Here is a 19,259-nt window from a genome sequence, read left to right on the forward strand (position 1 = left end):
GTGTGGTGGTAGATACATGGTTCTCATCCCAGCAACATGACATGAAGGAGCACAAATAGGAGGCCTGCGGTCTAGGCTATCTGGGCATAAAGCTAGACCTTATCTCAAAAATAACCAAAGCAAAAAGGGCTGTCAGAGTGGTTTAAGTGGTACCATGCCTGCCTAGCATATACAAGGCCACAAGTTCAACTCCCAGTACCCTCAATTAGAAAAAGCAAAAGGCCTTCCAAGTCTAACAGCCTGATCCTTTGAAATGTTACTGAATTTTAGTCTCAAAATATCATGCTTTAAACCAACAAGCTTCTTTGCCCTGCTCTTCAGCTTTTTCTTATAAAAATTCAAAACTGAAGTGCCTGTCTCTAATTAAAATAAAACACACTGGTTATTTTTGTGGTCCCCTCAACCCCTTATTCTGGTGAAAGCCCTCCTCTCCTTCTGGAGGCAGCCTTCTGACAAGGCTATTCCCCTACCACAAAGGCTGGTGAAGGAAGTCCTTGGTGGAGACTGATAGCAGATGCCATGGAAGAGGCCACTTCTCTGGGGACTCTAAGCATAAAGCACCACACTGGCTTGGGATGACTTGGACCATTCTTGCCACCACAGAGGCAAGATGCAGACAAGGAAAACGAGCAGAGTCCTAATAATTCTTTATAAGTCCTGCAGACTGTCCACCTAAAGCCAGACACACTTCTCCCATCTCTAAGCTTGTTTGATTTAGCTTTCTGTTACTTGCAACAAGAATTCTGACTAATATAATGCCCAAAGGAAAATAGTGTTTCCCCAGAGGCAAGGCAGCCCTTAAAGAGACACAGTCACTGAGTGGTGCTTCTATGCATTCCCTTGAATTATGAGTTGCTTCAAGAAATAGTTAATAGAAAAATCTCTTAGTGCCGGCTGTAAAAACTGCTATGGAGGACATAGTCTCATCTGGTTCCACATGGAAATTAGTATTGTTCCTTAAAAATCTTTGCCTCTCCTGAGAAACTGAGAGGAATATTCTTTTTAAAAAAATATACTTCATACTTTGTATACACGCATGAAAATGTCATAATGAAACCCATTATTTTGTATAATAAAAATGTACTTTATGTGTTATATGAGTGTATGAAAAAGTCACAATGAAACGCAGTGTTTTATAGTATTACTATATGCTAATAGCCAGGCAAGACTGTGCACACTTGTAATCCCAGCACTCAGGAGGCAGAGGCAGGAGGATCCCAAGTTCCTGGCCATCCTGGGATACATGGCGAGACCTTGTCTCAAAAAAAAATCAGAAACAGACAACAATAAAAACACATTAATGAAAGACTTTTTTTTTTGGAAAAAACACTTTAAGCCAGGCATTAAGCCAGGCTTAGTGGACACATACCCATAATCTCAGCACTTGAGAGGGTGACGCAAGAGGATAGTGAATGTGAGGCCAGCCTGGGCTACACAGCAAGACCATGCCTCAAAAACCAACCAACCAACCCAGAAAACTACTTTGTGGGGATGGAGCTATAACAAAGTGGTTGGATGTGTCTTCAGTGCGTAAGGCCCTAGGTTCAACCCCAAGCACCACACACAAATAAAATAAATAAGATTTACTTTTTGCCCTCATTGCCAGAAAGCTATAATCAATCATACTTGATACAAACATTTTTCCCTCTTTTTTTTTCTGTCTTTAGTTTCCTGTCTCTGTGTCCTAGTTTATTATATGCCCTTTCAGAAAAAAAATTCAAATACACAAAGGAAAATGCAGAAAGTGGGATTAAAAACTTTTTATTATAATTTCTTTAAAAACTTATCCCTAAAATACCACTATACATATTTTACACTGTTAAATGTCTTTTGGCTAGATGGCTACATTTTAAAATATAAAAATGCTTATTTTCTTTAAAAATGTTTTAAGTGATTATATTTAAAATTGTCCCTGGCTATTCTCTACTGTCAAAAAAGTTTGGATCACACAAAGATAACAAATATCTATATATATTTTAAGTTTTAAAAGATTAAAACTTTTATATTCTTCAAGATTAACAAGCAAAGCTTTAGTTCTGATTTTCACAGCATATAGCATAATTTAGAAATTACAAGTATTTAAAAAGTCCTCCACCAGGCATGGAGCAAAACTTTGTGAACTGCAGCAAAAAACTGAATGACATGAAAAGGAAGACACTGAATTTTCAATACCTCCACTGTGAGAAGGCTGAAGGACAAAAGATTTTCCTGAATTCAAGAAACTAATCCAAGTTGGGTGCCAGTGCTTGACACCGATAATCCTAGGTACTCTAGAGGGAGATCAAGAAGACTGCAATGGAAGCCGTCCCAGGCAAATAGTTCTTGAGACCCTATCTTGAAAAATACCCAATCAAAAAAGGGCTCAATCAAAAAATAGCTCAAGTGTAGAGTGTCTGTCTACCAAGTGAGAAGCAAAAAAACCAAACCAAAACAAAAAAACCCCAAAAAGCAACAGTTGCCATTGGAAATCAATTTGTTAGCAAAAAGAAACCATTCTATTTACCAGTAGAAAAGGAGTCCCTGAAAACTATCAACATAACTTGAGAATTTTGAAAATGGTGAAATCTAGGAACCAGAATACCTGCTGTGAACTTGCCATTAGAGGGAATTCACAGTTATCATTGACAGCAGTATTGTTCTGCAAGGCATCGTAAATGATTCCTGCATACCTGGTCACACACACTCTTAGGTATTCATCAAAAAAAAAAAGGCCAAGCATTTTGGGTAATCTGGAAGGTTTCAATTAGTCACCTCCATGGTGAGTACTGGGAACACAGGCAGGAAGGAGAGTGGGTCACAATTCCTCATGACAATGTGCAGGAAATGTACACCTGGGCAAAAGAACTTCTCCACCCACACTAAGCATGGACTATAGATGAAAAAGGGCAGAAGTTCCCTCTCTAGGACTTGTGAGAGACAGCACTGAGAAAAGTGAGAGGACAAGTGATACCCCCTACCCCAGAATCTTTATGCAAATCTACATTACATTTTCCTTAACACTTTACCAATATGTAAAATTACCTTTTTACATGAAGCTCCTTTTCAGAATTTTAAGCTTCATAAAAACAGTCATATGTTTAAACTCAGAGAAGGTGCAGATCCTATTCTACTATGTCTTTCTAAACAATTCTCTCTACACAGACCCTGTTCCTAACACATTCCATCAAATAACTTTTCTTCAGAGAAAGGAACAATGAATGTTGTCAGTAAGCCAACTCTTCCTACATTTGTCTTAGCAAATAAGATCAGGACGGCAAGTAACAGCTGTATTGCCACTTGCCCATCCCAGCATGGCAGACATTCCACTTGCCATATTCAGCCACTGAGTACAGGGGAGACCCCAGGATCCTAACCACAGAGCTCCAGGCAATGCTCCTGGGCAGGCTAGAGCCTACTTGCTCCCTGAGCACCGAGGCCAGACTTGACTGTTAGGCTAGATTCACATACTTCAGCTGTGTATTTGAATATGGTATTTCCCTATTCATACTTTACAAGGGGTTGAGATTATAATTTTAGGGTTAGGATTTTTGTTTTATCTTCAGTATGGATTACAGGGAATTCTAGAAGATATGTTTAAGGAATCTGAGGTCTCTGGAAAGTTGTCTGGAATTTTAACACTGTTATGGCTTTGCCATAGACCCATCTAAAAGACAGTTTCCAGGAATGTGAAATGAAGGGAAAAACAAGTTACCTCTGTCTTGCTTCAAGGAACAATAACAGAGAACAGAGGAAACAATCTAACCTCAAAGTACTTTTCTGGATCAAGGACAGAAGACATAACTTCTTTATTTAAGACTTAGAAACTAAATATTGTCTTAAAGATCTTCCAACAAGAGGGTATAATTTGAACCTTGTAAAGCTTTTTCTTTTTCCCATAATTTCAAAGGACTCAATTCTCTGCTTGTCCTTCAGCAATAAACACTCCTTCCTACCCCCTGGACTATTCAATCCCCCTCATTTCTGAATCCCAGTCTGCTTATTAATTTCATTTAAAAGAGCACTACTTCACCTCCCAAGTGTATACAAACAGTAACTAAAGGCACACTTATATGAATCTTTCATCTCTTCTCCATTAGTACAGCTACGAACAGGCCACATGTCCTTATGCTACAGCCATAAAATTTCACTGAAATTTGAATGTCACATAATGTTCACGGTGTCATAAAGTATTTGTCTTTTAATTTTTTTCAGTCATTAAAAATGCAAAAACCATTCTTAGTTTGAAGGTAATATAAAAAGTGGTTTGCGTGAATCTGGCCCTTGATTTAGATTCCCCTCAAATGAGCATTCTATTGAATATGTTCTATTTTACATAAAATTCTAACTATTTGACTTGGGATTATCTCTTCACACTCTCTCGTTTTAATTTAAAATGTAGGACTGGAGGTGTGGCTCAAGTGGTAGAACACTTGCTTTGCCAGCGTGAAACTAAGTTCAAATCCCAGCCCCCCCCCCCAAAATTACAAAATAAAATGAAGTGTATTTAGAATAATTGATTTTTTTGTTCATTGTAAGGATTCTCTTGCATCTGCCTTGGTTAAATAATTAATCCTTTACATAACCCGGGGTTACTTACCTAGATATCTGAAAATTTCCATGTTATAAAATATTATACTTCTAAGGGCAATTTGTTTAGATTCTCTGGTTACTATAATTTCCCTCACAGTAGACATTTTGTTCTGGACTAAAACAATCTGTTTCTCATATCTTTCAATATCTTTGGGGTATGAATAATTTAGTAAAAGTAGAAAAAGAATAAATAGTTGACAGAATGATTGAAAGATTCTCAAAGGCAGAGAGATGAAAAACTATCAAAGCCTTTTTACAAAACTTATTTCTCTAAAGGGAGTGAGCAAGCCAAATGTCCATAAGGGAGTTAAGATTAAGTACTGGTAAACTACTGAGAAAACAGGAATTAAGCATGAACTGGTAAGAGAAAAGTATGTTTTGAATGATGAATAAAAGCATCTTCTCCTTAGAGTAATGAGAGCATAAAGGGGGTTGCAAGGAGAGGGTAAAGTGACTGGTGGGTCTCCTCTGTCCTCAACCAATTGAGAGATAAGGATGTTTTCCTTATCTGAACATCTGAAAACAGATGTTTTCATACATCTGTTGGTTAGATCCAGGGCAGCAGGAACATCAGGTACCTGGTTTGAAAAGAGCTGAATCCAAATGTTTCAGCTAACATTTTCTAACCTTGCAAGCATTACTACCACCCACCTTCCAGGTCTCTACTGGCACAACCAACAACAATGTGGAAACTATCCAGAGAATTTAGGTAAGAAAAATGTGAACCATCTGGATTTTCTTCTTTCAATCTTCAGAGGACTGTGCACTCTCCTGGAACATCATATGAGCCTCTCCACTACCTCTCATCATAATCATGCAGGACCTCTGCATTCTTTACATTTGGAGTTGACAAAGCAGCCACATAAAGTATACACAAACCTTAAGATGAAACCAACCAAGAACTCCAGTGAATTTCCTGTTTGCAAACCTACTAAATAAATTCATAGGTCTTATTCCCACTTTTATGGCTAAACTGGAATGGAAATGGAATGTCTTGGGAGCCTATTTCCCACATACTTGATTTTTTGCAATGTAAAGTACTCCATTTTCAAACTTACTGATAAAAAATAAGGTTGTAAACTTGTACTTTTAGCTTGTGAATTTCATTGAAATGATACACAGTGCACTTTTTATAATAAGGAGAATTACCTTCAACATGATTTATAAAATAGGTCAGTATTCGTAGGCCTTAATACTTCCTCAAAAGATGAATAAAAGAAATTTATCCAACTAATTTATTTTAAAGAAGGATAGGCTGATAAAGTGATTCTGTGAAAATTGAGACAAACAGCAAACATGGGATCTATATTTCTAGTTTTCTCTTAAAAACAAACAAAAAAAGGGTAGACAACTAAGCCGTCAGTTGTCACTATTACATATGGCTTCACCCAGCCTGTGGTGGTATCTTTGTTTTATAGGAACAGAATAAAACATGTGCCATCTGAATCTTTATTCTCTGTCACGGGGATATATGTGTACTTGAGGAGGCAAACCATTAGATCTAGTTAGATGAAATACAGCAGTCAGTGCATCCAATATATGGCTTCTTAGTTTCTAGATAACTAGGACTTTAAACACTATGCACAATGTCACATACTAGTCTTAAAAAAGAGAAAAAGAGTAAGAAGGAAAAGATCCTATATGTTAAATAAAGCAAAAAAGCATTACTCATAGGAAGAAACCAATAAAAAGCTCGAAACAAAGACTTCTCAAAATAAAGCCTCACCCTCCATGCTCATACCCAGAAGTCGTGTAGAGCTAAGTCTATTAGGACAGGGCAGAGGAGGTTGTTCCGCTTCTCTTACCAATTCACGTTTATACTTACATCTTGTCTTGACCAGCACCAACTCGCAGAGTCAATCTGGGGATAACTGGACTTGGGGCTGGAATGACAGGTTCCACTTTTATCTGTGGAAGTGAGTACACTACAGTTATTTATATACAAAGGTACCTCCTACCTCTCCTACTTTCCCACCCCCACAAATTTAATAAACAAGTTTAAGCCACAGATATGGCTAAAATGCTAGACATAAAGACAACCTGGGTTTATTTAATAAGTGAAGGCTGACAACATGAGAAATTCTATGAACTTGAATGACACCATGTAAATATGGCAGTTGCTTCTTTTTCATTAGTTTGGGTTGATTTCTCAAGTTATTATTATATTGTTAAAATATATATACTTAAATTTTTTCTGGTGGGACTGGGGTTTGAACTCGGGGCTTCACACTTGCAAGGCAGGCACTCTATCACTTGAGCCACACCTCCAGTACATTTTGCTCTGGTTATTTTGGAGACTGGGTCTCTCAAACTATTTGTCTGGGCTGGCCATGAGCTGTGATCTTCCTGACCTCAGCCTCTCAAGTAGCTAGGATAATGGCACAAGCCTCTGGTGCCTGGTTATTGTTAGAATATTTTAACAAAAATTGCTATCACAACAATTGATGGAGAATTTACATAATTGCCAGACTAAACATAAATAGAGAAACCTGCAATGATATCTTTCCTATAAGACATAATGTATCTACTTAAGGGACTTAACAAATGTTAAACTCATAAGTGTTAACATGTAAGAAAGCTGAAATACCAAGTGTAATTACAGCATTAAACTATTCTATTTTTGGCTAATAATATTTCATATATTTTATCTGAAATTGCTGCAAAAGAAAAAAGCATATATTCTCTTTTCAGAAACGATTTAGGTAAAGGCAGTGACTGCTGGAAAAGTTGAAGAATCCACAAATATTTGAGCTATCAGAAAAAAAGTATAAAACTTAAGTATGACATTAAAAGGTCTTTTCACAATTTTTGTTGGAAGCTCTTATGCTATAATAAATATTTTGAATAAACAAACTGTGAAGAAAAACTCTGTAGTTCCAAATTATTATTTATGTCAGAGTTTTCTGGTGTGAAATTGAACAGCACTTTTGGTGAGATAATTCTTCATTGTGCAGGACTGTCCCAAGCACCACCAGATGTTTAACATCAGTGGTCTTGGAATACTGGATGCCAGCAGTTCACTGGCAAATCAATGACAACTACCTGCAAATCATTGATTTATACATTGCAAACTCAAGAATTAAAACATGATGGAAGAATGTGATGACTTTAAGAGGGAACAAATATATAAAATACAGCCCAATATATATTATATAGTTGTTTGCACATGGATCAAATGTACTACCTTCTCATATGCATTTACCTGTCTCCTCCTAGTTTTTTAAAATCTATCATCACATCAAGATCTGCTATGACTATTCTTTTGAACAGTGCCAGCATGCAAGGTATGCTCGATAAACATTTGTTGAATTAACAACTTATCTTGAATGTACCCTCAGTTCTCTTGCCCTATTCCATTACTCTTTCACAATCAACCTAAAACCATCTGCCAGTGCACTGGCAAAAAAATTAAGATACAAAAGCTCTCCACTTCATCTATGCCTTCACTACTGTTTATTTTCAGCTCATTCAGATACCATGTCTGTTTTATTGCTATTTCCCAGTTTCTATCACAGTGACACAGGTGCTTAAGATATATTTAAAGCATAGGTATGAAGCAAGGATTCTCAGCCTTTATCTCTTTGAAGACCCTTCCTATGATTTCCTTTCCCCTTTTGCTCTGCAAATTCTGTAGGTAACGATATTGAGGCCACTAGGCAGCAAATTCCTTCAATTCCCTACAAATGTACAAACTTCTCTGCACCCCCAACTATAACTACAGTCTATCTCTTCTATTCTTCTTAAGAACCTCTTCCTCTTTACTGGTTTACAATTCCTCTAACCTCTCTGGCCCATTATTTTTGGCTAGATTTTAAATGTGTTCGACTCTATCTTTTAAAAAAATCACCCTCTTTTCCCACTCTGGCCAACCCTCTCATATTTTCAGGCTTCAATTCATTGTCTTATTATTCACTTTATTGTTTTTACTTCTTCACCTCTTATTCACTCCTCAGTTCTCTCCAATATAGTTTCTGCCCCAATCTTGCCAGTAAAACTACTCTTTGTAGATGCTAATTATTTCCTAATGTCCCAGTGCGTATTCCCATTGTAGATCTTACCATGATCTTTCCTTCTGTCTACAAAATCCTCTCCTTTTGTCATTCTGTAGTTTCTTCTGCAGTCTCATCCATCTCTATGGTTTAATGTCATGCCTTCAAAATTTCCCTCTCTAGACCAGCACTGATTTAAACTAAGACCAAAATATATACTCTTGCCTATTGAACATTTTCAACTAGATACCCTAATACACATTTCATAACATCCCAATCTTTTCTTTTTTTTTTTTTTTTTTTTGGGCGGTGTTGGAGATCAAACCCAGGACTTTTTCCATGCTAGGCAAACATACTTCTTAACAAACACGTGGGGGTAGATATGGGTTCTGCTTTATAGGTAAACAACCATTTTTCCTTTTGTTCATTGTAAGGTTATACCAAAAAAACTGAGAATGAAGTCTTTTTTATTTAGAAAGTATACAATGTTATAAACTTCCTATATTTCTTTGGCCTAAACAAATTTAGGTTTACATACAGGTGATGAGATACTAAGTGATACTTCTTTTAAAAATGATATATAAAAACATAAAATTGTTATTTATAACCACTCTACAGTGCATTAGCAAATCACAACTTCTTGCTCAACTCACAATTGTGGAAAGAGACTCTACACCATGGGGGCAGAGCCCTATGTTCCTGTGTACTACTTGGATTGACCTTTTTATTTTTATTTTATTTTTATTATTTAGTTTTATTTTAAAAAATAAGGCTAGTCTCTTCCTATCTTTAACAAAGCCTGCTTTCTTATTATTATGCCTTGCATTGTGCATCTGGCCCACTTCTTTACCACACTACATGATAATTATAATTTACACTTGCACAGTATTTCAACATGCTCCATATGCAACACCCAACTTGAGTTTCACAAATCTATAAGGTAAGTGTGGAAGGAACATTGTCCCTGCATAGTGAAGGTCTCAGAAGGACTAAGTAGTCTGCCCGGAGTTACAAACTTAGTAAATAAATGGCCTAAATGTAGGCCTCCTTGACACCAAACTCAACTCCTATTCTACCATACGGCATCTTGACTCTCAGACAGAGTTTGGATCCTTATTTTTGTAATGTCAATGTCCTCAAAGGAGCTTTGCCAAGGTCTCTTACAATAAATGATGTATACTTATGACATGGCTAGGGTTAGCTGTAAATTTTTTTTCTCAGAAAAAAATTCTTTTTCCTGGAAGGCTAATTTATATGGAAATTGATATTAACTTTGGCTTTACCTCCATTCAACTAAAGTAGCTGGGTTTTTAATGTTGTCTTATATGGCTTGGCAGGGCAAATGAATCAAGATATGGTCTATTTATAACCTACCATAAAAAATTAAGTGACAGAATATGTATAAAATAAGCAAACAAAAGTGGGGATATGTTTTATAAGTCAGATTAAAAATGGTATGAATGTACTCTGAAGGCAACAGATATTCATTCAGTCAACTAATCCAATTAATGAATGATTCTGCTACTTCAGCTCAAAGTTTTACCTATAATTAAAATGACCATATCACCCAAACAGAGAGTCCTCTGGTAGGGAAAGAGGGAGCTATTAATTATACCATAAAGCAGATGTAAACTGGGACTGTCCCAAAATAAAATACAAAATATGGTAACCTTATCTGCAAACAATTCAAACACTTTAATTTTAGTCTTAAAGAAGTTAAATCAGATTTACCTTGAAAAAAATTCATGGAAGGGTAGAAAAAACTTTAATAAGAAAAAAATTTTAAAGCAAAAGATTAATGAGGATGCTAATACTATACAGAAAGTAAAGTTTCTAAGTAAAATATTTCTTCCCAGATTTTTTCTTATCTGAATATTTATCAAAATAAGCATAGTTATTATGAAATAATTATAAAATCACAATTATAAAATAATTTCTAGGTACACTTCCCAGGAAACAACAAACTGAATGACAGTGACTTCAATTACTTACACAAGATGACTAATGCCAACTTTTAATGGCGCAATGCCCAAATCTGGGGACAACATGAGCTTTTTAAGGGTTAAAATAAAAGAACGGCACTTTGGAGTAAAGCTGAGAATTGGGGCGAGCAGAAGAGCATTTACAGTGGATTACTAAGCTTCCCAATTCACCAAAGAGGTAAAGTCCAGCAATATAAGACTCCTTTGTATCTAACTAAAAATACATTGTCAGTGGATTTGTCCAGTTTTATGTATAAGCAATACTTCTTTCACCTGAACTAATACTAGTAGTCATATAAGCCCCTTATTCCATGTGCTGCATTTTTTTTTTGCTAATCTTCAAGGATTTAGCTTCTTTGCCACATACCTCAGGGCACCAACTGATAAAGCTCTAGCGCTCCATTTTTCCAGGACACCAGCAGTGCGGCCTTGCAAAAAATGAAAATCGCTCAAGAGATTTAAAGGGGAAATTTATTTTTAAAATCCTGACTTGAAGCAAAGAGGTGGATTTTTAAAAAGCTTATCTATAAAGAATCAGTTTAAATTTAAATTCTATCTTGGAACTCTTTCATGCATTCCAGCTTTAAAGTTTATCTTTTGACAGGGACTTTCTACAAAGGTAATGGGGCAGCTTTGTCAATATAATCTGTCCAGGTTTATTTTATTTTATTTTTTTAATGTTAAACTCCTTTCACTTAAAAAAACAAAACAAAAACAAAAAAACTCACCATATATGTGTACTAGCTAGGGCAGCAGCAAGGCCAGCAAGTACTAGTTCAGATTCCCATCTATGCTAATACATCAGAAAATCCCATAACACTACTCATGAGAAGCCAAATCTCATCATTTTGAATGATAAACTATGACTGGCAACCCTTCTGTTGTCTTACTTAGCAATTAAGGTCTTTACATTTCTTCCCTTTAGAAACAGTCTAATGACATGCTGCTCAGTTGTTTAAAATATTCAGAAGACAGTCAGAAGATGTCCGATTGTGGTTAAGTGTGACAAGTGGTGTCCAGCGTGGACAGTGAGACAAACCTGGGCTTTCACCAAGTAGGCAAAGTACTTTCAGATGAAGAGTAGGAGGCAGCCTTTGGTAAACTTCTATAAATTCAAACATACTTATCTATGCATTGAGTTACTGGTTTCTTCTTGGAAGAAATGTGGTAAGAAACAGGAAGGTAATGTTTTCCAACCATTTTAATGTGTTATTTTATTTACTAAAACTCTTAATTTCACTAGTCATGGCACCTGATAAGAGAAGACTGGAAATGAGACTATATTACTTTAAAGAGAAGGGAAGATGAAAACTTTTTGCAAAAGGGACAATACAGTAAGACTATCATTTGATGAAGAATAACCTGTTTAAATTTAATAAAAGATTATTTGGAGGCAAATCCTAAAGGATTTGGGATAGATTAAAGAAACATTAAAAACTTTAATTATTATTCAGATTACTGAAGTCATTAGGGCTTTGAGGACATCCTTTTCCTGTTCTTTAAAACATGGCAGTTAAATGGGAGCTCTTTAAGGTTTCTTTGAGGACTAACATTTCATTCAAGTGCTGAAGTCACCTTACTCTTGATGGTAACCCTTCTTTCTATCTGGCTCCCTAGCATCTCATTACTCAGATACTCCAGAATGGACAGTGGGGCCTGAGAAGGTCCCAGGGGTAGAGCAGAACCCAGGCTCCAAGTTCCATGTCTTTCCCTTGCTCTGTGGCAAATCACTCAACCTTTCTTTCTGTGCACACTTTTGTCAACTGTCAAATAGGTACAGTGACATCAAACCCACAGAACTGTTTGGAGGATCATATGATGAAGTTCTGGCTACTTGACACTTCAATGTACTCAGAAGTGATAGCTGCTAATACCATTTCTTATTCAGTTTAGTTCTTTCAATAGCCAGGATTAGCTCAAATGAAACAATTCAATAGTCAGTAGGATAATTTTTTGAGAATCCTTTTAAAGTCTATGGGCTTTCCATTATAAACAGCTTTTAATTATCCACAGGTTGATTATCAACATTATTGGTTATGTTTAAGAACATTCTAAATTGTCAGTCATTTGCTCATCTTAAAATGACACAAAACAGTCTTCCCTTAGTTTTCTCTATGAGAAGGCAGAAGAGGTCGTTTATTCAAACTTATATATTAAAGAAGGTATGAAACTATTGTTTTTAAACACAGGTAAACAACACAATGATACTGTGTCTTCCTGGTATGAATGAGAGGCAGAGACAGAGGGAATGAAGTAGAGGTCCAGTAAGTTGTGAGAGGTTCATGATAGCTAGGAAGTGGTGGGGTTGGGATTTCCATCCAGATCAGTATGACTATAAAACCCCATGCTCTGTATTCACCGTGGCCTATTTATCTACAGGTAGGGATGTCATCAAGAATGTCAGCATTTTTGGGCAACACTCTTCTGTGCCATCCACAGCATATTCAAATAAGAATATACTCAATTATAAAACCACATTCCCTAGTATGACATACAGACTTTGATTTATCTTCTATTTAAGATGATAGGTAGAGCTGGGATATAGCTCAGCAATAGCATGCCTGCCTAGCATATGAGAAGAGGACCTAGATTCAATCCCTAGTAACAAAAAAAAAAAAAAGGAAAGAAAAGAAAGATTATAGAAACAACTGTCCAGTTCCACCACACCAACGTAAATAACATGTTTTCTTCACAATGATCCTCTTCCAAAAAGAAGGATCTAAACCCCAAAGATTTATGTTTGGAATAAATTAAGCCATGTAATGTACAAGACTGACATGTACAGAAATAAAAATTTTAAACTGCTCTGTAATGTACTGTTAGGTTGATTTCTGCTAAAGCTATTACGCTATGTTTACGACTAGTCACCATAATTGCTTTTAGCAGGTTTTTCTTAAATAGTTTGGTCCCATTTTAAAATAAATGACACAACTGATTCTCAATGCTAACTAATGCACATTACTGCTCACGAAAGGGAACTGAAAACTTGTATGCATTAATTCACTTACCCATTTTTTAATTTAATGTAGGAAAGCATAATGGTTAGGAATTACAACATCTTGCTGGCCTGGATTGAAATTCTGGCTCCTGCTCAATGTTATCTTGGGCAGGTTTGTTCATCTTTCTAAGTCTCAGTTTTTCATCTTAAAGTGACAATTATTACAGTACCAACCATAGAGGGTTGTGATAAGGGCTTATACAAGGAGCTCATTATAGTATTTAGCACATAATAATCACTCAATGTTACTATTTTGTTATTTCTAGTGTTATCATCTCTTAGTGTTATTTCACTAAAAATGAAACACTTAAGGATTAAAGAAACTAAAAACTTGCTCTGGCCTCTTACTCCAGGTCTGCTGGATTCCACAGCACAAAGTCCTTCTACTCCCCAAGCAAATCCTTGTTTAATTATGGTATCTTTATTGGTCCCTGGTATTGATAAATGTGGATAAGACTGGGAAAGACTTTATAAGCAGGCAAAAGAACATGGAGAGAGTTTTAAATTTATGCTTATTTTCTTACTTTGGTGGATATGTTGAGAAAACTTGTAGCCCACATGTAACCCCATTTCAGATACACTTTCAATTACTTTGCTTGGCACTTGGGGGATTAGGTAATGCTGAACAAAAGAAAGTCTTCATGTTTATATTAGTATCCTTGTCAACGGATTCCATGGTTGCACTAGTCTTTATCTCTTCCTACTGACACAAAGGACTAAACTTGAAAAGAATATTAAGAAAGTAGAAATAAATTTTTAAAAAGTATAGCTGACTCACCTGTACTAACAGGTTGGCTAGTTTGGTCAGATGAAGTAGCAAACTCTAGGTTTCTACAATTTTATGGGTTAACTCAAAATGGATAATAAAACCACCATCACCATTATCTTCATTTACTCAGATGGCATTTACTTATGTGCCACATATAGTACTATGCACGTCTTGTATGTTATCTCATTTAATCTTCATATAAGCAACATGCCCAATTTCTCAAAAGTTAGGATTTGAACTCAGGTCTAACTCTACAAGCAACACTATTATTTGAAATGGTCTTATAAGACAGTTGGACCCTGATAATCTTTGTTCATTTCCCTGATCCATAACCCATCAAAACAGATACAAGAACTTGCAGCCTTCTGTCAGGTAAAATCTGGTAACTGAGCCTTTGCCTCACAGAGATAGTCAGAGGGATTTTTCTTTTCCCATGTCAGGCAGATCCTGGGAAAAGCACAGAATGCTGTTATAGACTAATCTGCTGGCTTCACTGATATTCATAATGGCTGCTGAAACAATGTTTCTGACTTTCTGAAGTTCAGAGTGATGAAAGTGACAGCAGCGTGTTTAGTGTACTGAGCACTGAGAAGCTAGGTTACTACATACGTGACGGATAAATGACTAATTACTGCCAGACAACACCTCTGACAATAAACATTTCAAAATGTGGGGTGTATCTGTAGTACATATGACCTGGTTCTTGCTAGTTATGTGATCTTGATCTTGGACTGGTTTCTCAGGGTCAGTTTCTCATTCATAAATGTTAATAATAATACCTGCAGAATCTATGTCTTAGATGTGTTAGGAGGAGAAAACAAAGTGTGCAGAAGTGCTTTAAAACCAGACATGTACCATATAAAAACAACATAATAATTTAATGATAAATGATTTTAAAAACAGAAATAAAAGTTAGGTTCTTGAGTCTTATTAACTGGGCAGATGTTCAGTTATTGACAAAAGAATTTCTGTTCTATTTCTTTATGTTTTAGAATAGCTAAGGGGGACAAAGAAAGGCAGAAAAATGTGACAGCTGCCATCACCACTGTCAGTCAAGCTAATTTTTCTAGGTAAGTTTGAAGTTAAAAGCATTGCAAAATTATTGGTCACAAGTTTGCCATAGGTCAAATATATTATACTTACATTATGTGGAAAAATTACTGGGTATTATTTTGTAGCCAAGTTCAAACAGGATCACTTTTAGAGGGCAGGAAAAGTATCTCTGATGAGCTCTATGGATGGCATCATGAATACCGAGCCATTTGTTTAGAAAGTTTAAAAGAAATGCTTAAATGAACCAGTCAACCACTACGGTAATCCCAAAACCTTGGAGGAGAAACCACATCTTGCTCCCACGAGACCAAAGTCCTGGCTCCTACAACACTGAAGCATCTAATCTTTCTCTGGAAAGGATCTAACTGTTCATTGGATGGACTCTGTGAAAGTCAGATCTACTGACATGGTAAAACATCTCTGCTGTGTGGAATTACTTTCTGCCCATAAACCAGATTGCCAGATCAGTTTAGATGATCAGGCTGAGACACTTAGAAATGATTTCTAATCTTGTTAAAGCAGGAAATAAAAGAAGAGATGCTACTGAAAGTACTGTAGACAGCCATAAGCTAAATAAATGCCAGAATGGCATTCTAATCAGAAACCCCTAGTCCACGATCCCTCCATGGGCCTTACTATCCCCTAAAGTAAGGACATGGTCTCACACATTCTTAAGAGATGTGCATGTTGTCTTTCTGGTATCTAAGAGTTGACACAAAACATCAGGCAGTAGACTTGATAAATGAACACAAATATTACTCACAATTCAGGATTATGGATTTTAAAGAGCTACCTGAGATTAGTATAGTGAATGCATAGTCTGTCATTGGATCCCTCTTTTTATGAATTTTTAACATAGTCTAGTGTACTTGGAGCTTGATTACAACTTTAAAATTAAACTTAAAACCTCATTACAAACATACTTCCAGTTAAGTTATGGGCAATTTATATCCAAAACACAGATATAATTGCTGGCTTTGTTTACCTGTGTCTCTCACTAGGACTTTGTTCAGATAGTGCCGAAAATGATAAACTGCTTACTTTTTCATGCTTGTGTTTCTCCTTTTCTTTTTCTCTCTTCTCTCTCTCTCTTTTTTCTTTCTCCCTTTCCTTCTCTTTCTTCTCCTTTTCCTTCTCTTTTTCTTTCTTTTTCTTCTTCTCTTTTTTGTCTTTTTTCCTTTCCTTCTCCTTAGGTTTTTCTTTTTCCTCAAACAGTTTTTCTGGGAGCATTGGCGACAAGGCAGGCAGCACAGAAGGGACCCTTACCGTTGTGGCAGGGCTGAAAAGGGGCAGCGCCATTTCTTTTGGGGGCAATAACAGTGGCGTGGGTGGAGCCTTTGCCTTTTCTTCTCTACCTTTGTCTTTAACTTTTTCTTTTTCTCGTTTATCTTTATCTCTTTTCCCCTTTTCTCTATCTTTTTTCTTGTCTTTATGCTTCTCTTTCTCCTTCCTTACGATTCCATCTTTCAATCTCACTTTTGAATCAACATCTTCAAATTCTTTTATTTTAAACTTATAGGGATCTGAATCCTCATCTTTAAGAAACTCCTTCCATGGGTATTTTGTTTCCTTGCCAGCTTCTTTTTCCTTCTCTTTCTCTTTCACTTTATCCTTCTCCTTACTTTTCTCTTTGTTTTTGTCTTTTTCCCTCTCTTTATCTCGCTGCTTTTCTTTCTTTTTCAATTTAGTCTTCAGCTCTTTTTTCAACTTCTTCTTTACCTCCATTGATGAAGGCGGCTTGGTTTTCTCCTCATACACCTTGTGGAGAGGCTCGGGAGTGGGAGGAGACACTGAAGGAGAAGAGATATAAGGAAAGTTGGGAGGCATACTGGAAGGTGTTCCCAGTTTTGCCTTCCGTACAACCTCATCAATGGAGGCATCCATTGTCCATGAGTTATCAGAACTGGAAGTTCCACCTGAAAGAGGCAGAGGAGTGGATCCTGACTTTGTGAAATTGTTTGAAGAAGTGGAAGCTTTTGGAGTGGTACACTCTGAACCTGAAATTCTCTTAGGGCTCGTAAAAATGTCTCCTTCGGATTCTGATCCAGAAGAAAATTCAAAAGGATCTGGCTCCCGTTCAGCACAGGCTCGGGCAATCACAGCATCAATAGAGTCATCGATTGTTTTATCAGTCACAATAGCCTTTTTCGGCTGAGTCTCATTGTTCAGTTTCCCAGCATCAGGGGGAGTTTGTGTTTGTTTCACCTGGATGGTCTCTTTACTAATTTTTTCACTTATTGGAGCTGCAGGAGTCCTATTTGGTGTCTCAGGTCTGACAGGTACTGGGGGAATATGAGTCATAATCTTGGGGCTCTTGGGGCTCTTGGGGCTCTTAGCACGTCCAGGTGACTTCTTTTCTTTGGATATACTTTTGGGTGACCGAATAGGACTTCCGACCATTGCTGGTGATGGGGTAGTTTTAGGTGATTTAGTCTTTTGACCTGGAGAACTAGTTTTAGTCTTTGTTTTGGGTGTAAATGACTTTGCTTCTAATGGTTTTGCAGTTGGCATTTGTGATTTTGCAACAGGAGCCAACATTGGGGGCTCTGGTGATGGAGGTGCTAAGTCTGTACTGTCCTGTACATGGACTGGCGAAAGCATTGGTGGAATTTTTTGTGTATTTATTGAGCTGAGAGGTTCTCGAGCTTCCAATAATACTACATCCAGCGTGTCCCCTTTAGTGCTTAATAGTCGTGGTCGCTTCATGGCAGGCATTTCTTCAGCTTCAGGACTATCCAGTGGTCTCTTACCCAGGAAATTCTCATCATTAATAATTTCCTCCTCTTCCAATTCATCATCTTCCTCCAAGGGAACCTGCATGGCTTCTGCCGATGTGCCCCCATCAGTGGGCACCTGTTCCTCTTCTTCCTCTGGGAAAGGAAGAAAAAAGACATATTACTGCAATGCAACAAAACCTAATAAAAACAATGCTTCAAACATGATTTGGAGGAAAGAAAAGAAAGTTGCGGAGTGTTTAAAGAGTAAAGCAGTAAGTTTTCAAGGATCTTTTCAGTCTGGACACTATCATCATTTTAAGCATGGCAATCAGTGACAGCAGGTTTACAAACAAATAATTGTCCTAACATTGGGATCTGGACTTTGCTGAGTTCTTCCTCTCTCCCCATCTCTCCTGCCTAGCAAGGGTAAGGCCTTGAGTTCAAACTCCAGTATAAAAAAAAAAAAATCAAGAGATGGACTGTTATATAACTACTATTCTCAGAAATAACAGACAGACATAATTTTTTTTTACTTTTGTAACAAATTTTAATTCTCTGGACACAATTCATATCTTACTTGTATCTTCTGTTTTGCTAGATGGCAGGCACTTGAAAAGGCAGCATGGCAAATGCAATACATTTGGCTTAGACATTTGAACAATGATGTTTTCCCTAGTGGTCTAGCACTATACAGCAAAATGCCTTAGGCAATCTCCCAACCTACTTGAGCCTGTTTCCTGACCTTTCAAAAGGGGCTAATGTTACTTGCCCTGCCTATTTGACTGAGTTGTTGCAAAATCCAATTATTTATTTCTACACATATTAACAAAGCATATAATGCACAATGATAAAGGCTGAAAGAGGTACAGGAATAATTCATGACCTCAAAGAGCTCACAGGATAGGGGGGGAAATAATGTTTGTGTGTAGCACATGGTAAGTAATTAGTGCCAAGGCAGATAAAGTGATATGGGAGTTCAAGGAGAATCAGATTACTACAATACCAAGTGTGTGGGGAAGAACTCTGTAATTATGTAGTGTTTGGAATATTTGGAGCTGGGAGTGATGAAGTCCAGGATGAAGGATTAGATGACAAAGAGATGAAGGTGGAGCATAGAAAGTATCTAAGAACCAGGGGATAATTTAATTTGTTTGGAAAATAGGATGTAAAATGAGGAACACT

The 19,259-nt window shown here is 36.8% G+C and overlaps 1 protein-coding gene across 2 annotated transcripts in view; it reads right to left on the reverse strand.

The window, feature by feature from the left end:
- Taf3 (TATA-box binding protein associated factor 3) overlaps window positions 1–19,259 on the reverse strand; it is a 162,346-nt gene that overhangs the window by 26,754 nt on the left and 116,333 nt on the right. For both annotated transcript variants that reach the window (XM_074056704.1, XM_020172774.2), the window contains exons 3-4: window positions 16,402–18,230; window positions 6,395–6,477 (exon numbers count right to left, since the gene is read on the reverse strand). In XM_074056704.1, the coding sequence (XP_073912805.1) occupies window positions 6,395–6,477; window positions 16,402–18,230 (1,912 nt within the window). The remainder of the gene's footprint in view (window positions 1–6,394; window positions 6,478–16,401; window positions 18,231–19,259) is intronic.

The sequence above is a fragment of the Castor canadensis genome, chromosome 15, assembly GCF_047511655.1.
Source record: "Castor canadensis chromosome 15, mCasCan1.hap1v2, whole genome shotgun sequence".
Classification (NCBI taxonomy): domain Eukaryota; kingdom Metazoa; phylum Chordata; class Mammalia; order Rodentia; family Castoridae; genus Castor; species Castor canadensis.